Here is a 6,452-nt window from a genome sequence, read left to right as displayed (position 1 = left end):
GGCCGTCTCCTGGGTCCTGGGGTGGTATCCTTTGTCCTGCGGCCGTCTCCTGCGCCCTGTGGCGGTCTCCTGGGTCCTGGACCGTCTCCTGGGTCCTGGAGTGGTCTCCTGGGTCCTGCGGCCGTCTCCTGGTGGCCACGATCTAGCCCCCAACTGCCCCAAGCACAGCACCTCTCCTCCACCCAGCCCAACAGCGGGGCTCACCGTGTGACAGGGTCTTTATTTATAATGCAAAAAGGAAATGACGCATCCCATTTGGACGGTTTCACCGTGTAAAAATCGAAGCCGCTCCTTGGCAAGAAGTCCTCGTGCGCGCCGGCCCTGGGCTCCTGTCCTCACCGCCCGGGTGCTGGGAGTATGCCCAGAGGAAGGCCTCGGCCTGGCACCCCGACTGACGGCCAGCCCCACTGCTCTGGGCCACTCGGGGGTCCGGGAAAGGAAGTCCCGGAAGCGGGCAGTGCTGGTTCCCGGCTCATCTCGACACACCCCGTTTCCCTGTAGCAACCCCCTGCATGCCGCACCCGTGACTCGCTGGGGGCAGCTGAGCGGGCATCCGAGCCAACAAATCCTCGTCTCTGCTTCCTCCTCAGGCTTCAGGGTCCATTTCTCCATCCTCGGGGCGCGACCCTGTCTCCTCCGGCCAGACTAGGGGAAGGGGAAGAAGAGTCAACACCGGTGAGCCGCCCCCAGCCACGCCCTTCTCCAGAGCTCCAGGGCAAACCCCCTGGGCGCTCGGCTTTCGGCCACTGCCCCCAAGGCACCCCAAGCACGGGCAGTGGGTGCTGAGAGGGGCCCCAACGATGCTGAGTGTTACGGGGACTCCCCAGCACCCCGAGTCTGTGTTCGATGGCTGGGATCGTACTTCCTGGGCCCCATCCCTGCCCTGGTCTCTTGAACACCTCCACTGCCCAATCACAGAGACAGGCGGCGAGGCCCAGAGAAAGGGGGTCAGCCAGGAGGTGCCAGGGCCGGGCTCTGCCCCACCCACCCGGCTCAGGGACGCCCCGGCCGGCAGTCGTCCCGGGAGCCCAGCCGCGGGAAGGTGATTCCTCCTGCTGGTCATGAGAAGCGGTCGCCCTCCTGCTGGTCACGCAGGGCCCGCACCCAGGCTGCGTCCGGCCGGGAGTCGCCACACCTGCTCTGGAGCACTGCCGTCGCCTACCTGGGGCGCGTGGGCAGACTGACACGGGGGAGGGCGGCCCTCTCCCTGACGTCACAGGCCCCCAGCAGCAGACAGGGGCCTGTCCTGGGGCTCAACCCTGAGACTTGGGCCTCTCTCCAGAAGGGAGCCTCCGGGACGCGGGCCCTGCCTCCAGGGTGCTCGCGGGCACGGGCGGCCCGAGCTGCTGACAGGTGAGAGTCTTTCCCGGTTTTGCAATCGCCCTGGGCCTCACACACACGCCCGGGGGAGAGCCAGGAACCCGCAGGTACGCACCCAGCCCTGGGAGCAGGGGCGGCGGGAGGACCCCCTTCTTCGGCGGGTGCGGGGGCTCTCCCTGGCCTCTCCGATCGGACACTGGTCAGGAGCCCAGATCTCCCTCGCGCGGGGGAGTCGCTGACCCTCCCGAACCTGTCTCCCCCCCTGTGAGCTAGTGACGTGGCCCTGCATGGGCCTAGGGTGGAGAGAGCTGATGTGGCCTGAGGGCTTCACGGGCGGCCGGCACAGCAAGGGGACCCCATCGTCACCAGCCAGCACAGCCGGCCGGGGCCTCAATGCCCTCCTCCAGGTCCCTCGCTCTGAAGCTGAGATCCGGGTCAGCACTTCTGGGAAAGTCTCCCCCTGCGGACGTCCCCGCACCGGCCTGTCGGCCCGTGCCCCCAGCGCGAGCCAGGCAGACTCGGGCACGGCTGATGGACGGAAGGACTCGAGCCAAGGGGGGCCTGCGGCCAGCTCAGACCACGCGGCCTGCCGCTTGCCGGTGTACAGCAAGTCTCTGGGCTGAGCCTCAGTTTCCCCATCTCTAACACAGGACTGAGGGGAAGCCTGGCTCTGACAGCCTCCACGAGAGGGACTGTGGTGCCCGTGGCAGGGGCCAGTGATGTGGCCCTCGGTGCCCACAGGCCCAGCCCCTGCCCCGGCTGCGTGAACAGGGCCGCTGCGTGCCTGCCGCGCAGGTGGGTGCCGGCCCGGGCCTCCGGCTCCACCACTCTCCTCTCTGCAGGGGCGGCCAGTGGGCCCAGAGGTCAGCCCTGCCCAGCACAGGCTGTTTCTAGCTGCTCCACGCAGCTCAGTCGCTGCGGCCCGCAGATGGGGACCCGAGCCCTGGCTGGCAGGGAAGGCGATTCCATCTGCCCCGCTGGCCAGGGCTGTCCAGCCGCGTCTGGCCGCGGGTGCCGCGAGGGCCCAGGGTGGTGCAGGCGGCAGCGCCCGTCCTGAGTGGGCGGCGAGCAGGACCGGAATTGCGAGCCGGCGCGCGAGCGGCCTCACCTGTCCGCCGGGATTCCCGCTGCAGCACCACGCCCGTGGGCGTCGGGGGGGTGATGATGATGTCGGGCACGTCCAGGTGCTTGTCGCTCAGGACGGGGGCCTCGTCGTGGCTACCGCTGCTGCTGACACACATTTTAAGGCCTGAGCAGGGATGGCCGCGGGACACACGCACACACAACAGAGAGACAGCGTGAGTGGCCGCGGGCCCCCGGCGCCGCTGCCTGCCTGCCTCATGGCCCCCTGGAGGCCGACAACCCCCCACTGGGCCGAGGCTCGGGGTCCCCAGCCCGGGGAGGGTGCAAGCCTGCAGACAGCCCCGCTCTAGAACGGCAGCACGGCCAGAGCTCAAGGCCTGCGCCCCCAAATGAGCCCAGGGCTGAGGTCTCCACGCGTCTCTGACCCCTTCCGCGTGGGGCCCCAGGGAGCAGAGGGAGCTGGAAGAGACCGGCGTGTCGGGGGTGAGCAGAGCGAGCCGGCAGGAAGGGTCTGCCGGCTGCGAACCCAGCTGCGAACTCCGGCTCCGGGCCGGCCCTGGGGCTCCCGGCCACCACCGTGAGGGCGGCCACCCGGCCCGAGAAACCACGAGGGAGGAGCCGATTCTCTGGGCCGCAGCCTGTGAGGCCCCAACTCCTGGGTCTCGGGCCCCTCAAGCCCCCGTGGAGGAGCGGCTGGGTCCCGTCACCGCCCCGGGGGCCTGCAGCGAGGGCACTCAGTGGCCTGGCCCCCGCCCTCTAAGAGTTGGGGTCTTCTGCTACACAGGCATATCCCCAACCACAATCCTGCCTCTGCCCTGGAGAGTCCCTGGCCCCCCCCCAAATCTATGCTGACTAGTTCTGCAGGAGGGGGCCTCTCCCCTTCAGGTCACGAGCCCTGCAGAGTGATTTCCACCTCCTTTAAGGCAGGAACATGTAGCAAGGGGGTCCCCAGGAAAAGGGGGCTCCAGGTTCCCTGCCCCACCCACGGGAGTGGAGCTGAGCAGGGAGAAGCGGGCGAGGAGGCTGGAGAGGAAGCAGGCTGGGGGCCTGGAGGAGCCTGGAGGGGGCGCAGAGAAGCGCACTGGCTTCTCGGCCTCGGGCTTGGACCAGAGACATGGAAGGAAGGAGGCGGAGGGCGGGCGGGCGGGAGGCCTGTGGGGGCTGGCCGTGCAGCCTGTCCCCGGGAGTGAGTTTGCTCCTGTCCTCCTAGGCTCGCCTGGTCCCCTCTGCCCTCTCCTCTGGGTCCCACCAGAAGGCGCCTTAGAGTGTGGCAGCTTGCGGGCCTCGGAGGCCCGGCTTTGGGCCAGCCCTGCCTGGCTGGGCACTGCCCACGAGAAGGCCGTCTCGGTGCTGTACTGAGACAGCGTCCTCCCTTCGCTTTCTCAGTGCACACCAACTGTATCAAAGCTCCTCTCCATCAACGGCGGCACGCCTGGCACATGCTTTGTCCTGGTGTGGTGGATGGAAGAGCATATTTAGAGTAGGAAGTTTTGGGGGTCCTGGGGGACCCTGCTCCTGCCCAGTTCTTCCGTGGGCTCACATAAAAGCCCTGAACGAAACACAAAGGCAGCCGTCCGAAGGGACGTGGTCAGTGGAGAGCGAGGAGCCTCGCCAGCACCGGGCAGGCCCTCCCTCTGGGGTCTCTGCCGCTACCCGTGACGCGTGACCACAACAGCCGGCCGGCAGCCGGGCAGCGGCCGCCCAGGGAGGACGTCCACAGTTAGCCGCACCGCGATGCAGCCAGGCGGGGCCCGGCCCGGCTCCCTCCCAGAGCCAGGGCTCCCGGCTACCGCGGCCTCAGAAACCAGGGGGCCTGCTTCTTTTTTTTCTTTCTTGTGTGTGCGTTTGTGTCTGTGTAAAAGATCTGGGGTACAGGCCAGAGGTGCGGGAGGAAGAGGAGACCGAGCGGGGGGCAGAGCAGGGGCTCTACTGAAATCCACTGCTGAGGGAGCAGCGGGGAGACGGGGCCCCGCTGTGCCTTGGGGCTCACTCCCTGGCCGGACTGGACTCAGGCCGCAGCACCACCGCGGAGAGACTGACCCCGAGGCCAGCAGGAGGCCCAAGTCGGGAGTCTCTCTGGCAGCAGGCAGCGGGCCTCTGCACCCGTGGCTCCTGGCCCCTGCCGCGACTGCCCCGCCCGCCCTCCGGGGCCGGGAGTGTGCCCTGGGCCTGGCCCAGCCCCACCACGGACCTGCCTGGAGTCCCGAGTGGCCAGAACAGGACCACAAGCGCTTGAGGTCAAAAAAGTAAAAAGCCTGAACACAGACAAACCCCCACGGGCAGCAGCGTCTAGCTGAAGGGCTGTGGGCGCCAGCCAATCAGCAGCAGGCCGGCACCAGGCCAGCCGAGGGCCCCTGCCTGCCGCCACGCCCGTGAGCAGCCTTGAAAGTAGCTGTCCCCTGCTGTCACCTGGACAGTGAAGGGGCCACTGGTCAGGCCCCCAGGCCCTCCTGGGTAAGAGTCTAAGTAAGGTGCCATGGGGAGAAGCCACGCCCCTGGGCCCTGTCACAGCCGCGAGGGCAACATCCCCACGCCCCTCCTGGAGGAGCACCCCACTCCTGGGTGGGGAAGTGGGGGAGGAGAGGGGAGGGGAAGGCAGGCCAGCAGGAGCGGGGGGGAGGGAGGGGCTGGGCAGTGCTCAAGGGCTCCCAAGGGCTCTGGCGATAAAGGCACTGGCCGTTACAAACAGGTACAGACCCTCGCTGCCCCAGACAAGGCGCTCGTTTGTGCGGGCCCCAGGATGGTGACGTGCCAGCCTCAGGCCATTAGCCTGTTCCTGAGGTGTTAGGCTTGGCTGGGATTCCAGGGGGCCAGGTCCCCAGAAGGGAGCACTCAACACCCCGTGAGTTTTGGGAGGCCCTCGGGTGGGTGGCCATCACCCACGCTGGACACAGAGCAAGCCAGCCCTGGAACACCCGCCCCTGGACGGATAAAGGGTTAAAAACCAGTTGCGAGGCCTGGTTTTCCCCCAGGCTGCCCGCTGCAGCCTCCTGGAAGCTTAAAATCTAAGGGTGAGGGGCCTTCCTCCAGGGGACCCGAGTTCAAGTCTCAGGAAGCCGCTAGGCCTTTTCAAGCCCAGGCAGGTGCCTGCTTGGCTCAGAGTGTCCCGCTGGCCGTGAAGGAGTCGGAGAGGCCTGTCTCGCGGGGTGGAGGCGAGACCAGCGAGCGTGGGGGAAGTGGCAGCGGTGAGCCAGGGTCTGGGGGAGCTGGCTGGGCAGTGAGGAGCTGCCACTGAGCCCCGCCAGCAGCTCCCCACAGCTCTGGGCTCAGCTGTGCCTTCCACCGCCGCCGCTCCTCCTCACACCCTCCCAAGGGTCAAGAAACCAGGCTTGGACAGGCAGGCGGTGTGCGGAGGGGGACGGGAGGGGCTGCAAAGTGGGTTGGGGGTGCAGACCCACGAGTCTGCCTCGCTGGCCGGGTACCAACCACATCTCAGCCTTCAGAGCCGTGCCAGTGTATCCTGCGCTCAGGGTGCCCAGGCCCCTGGGCAGTTGGCACTGTTCCCTGCGCGGGCTGCGAGCCCCACCAGGCCATCCAGAGGCCAAGCTCTCCGGCGGCGTCCAGGGCCAAGCTGCCCCTTGCAACCATCACAGCTCCAGGGCGCCCTCTGCTGGTCTCCTAACAAGGGCGCGCGGGCGGGCCGCCTGGACCCAACTCTGGGACCCTGGGGCCCTGGGACCACGTCCGCTTCTCCCCACGCCCCGGGCTGGACAGCGGCCTTGCTGAGCTGCACGGGCGGCAAGCCACACACACCTGGGCTCAAATCACCTGGCCAGGGCTCCCCCCCTTTCTTCACTTGCCACGTGAACAACAGCCCAACTCCAGGGGCGCTGTGGGGCGAGGCCAAGACGGGCACGGCGCCCACCTTGCTCACCCTGCAGCCGCTGCCCTCTGGCCGCGGAGTGGCCGGCCCCCCTTTCCCTTATCGGACGGGCCAGGCCTCGGGTCCAGGAAGGAGACAGAGTGGGATGGGTTCTGGGCTTCCCGGCTGCGGCCTACGGCCCGGCCTCCCGGCCTCCCCTTGCCTCCCGGCCTCCCCCGGCCTCCCC

The 6,452-nt window shown here is 68.2% G+C and overlaps 1 protein-coding gene across 1 annotated transcript in view; it reads right to left on the bottom strand.

The window, feature by feature from the left end:
- Positions 1–6: 6 nt before the first annotated feature.
- The window catches only part of LOC101626202 (chromosome unknown open reading frame, human C16orf74), a 13,277-nt gene continuing 6,831 nt past the window's right edge, over positions 7–6,452 (bottom strand). Inside the window, exons 2-3 of the mRNA XM_004693525.2 lie at positions 2,429–2,569; positions 7–645 (exon numbers count right to left, since the gene is read on the bottom strand). Of these exons, the coding sequence (XP_004693582.1) occupies positions 587–645; positions 2,429–2,569 (200 nt within the window). The 3' untranslated portion in view covers positions 7–586. The remainder of the gene's footprint in view (positions 646–2,428; positions 2,570–6,452) is intronic.

Source organism: Condylura cristata, unplaced genomic scaffold, assembly GCF_000260355.1.
Source record: "Condylura cristata isolate star-nosed mole 26May11 unplaced genomic scaffold, ConCri1.0 scaffold00039, whole genome shotgun sequence".
In the NCBI taxonomy this organism is placed as follows: domain Eukaryota; kingdom Metazoa; phylum Chordata; class Mammalia; order Eulipotyphla; family Talpidae; genus Condylura; species Condylura cristata.
Note: the sequence above shows the minus strand (reverse complement) of the source record. Positions and strands in the feature narration are given on the sequence as shown.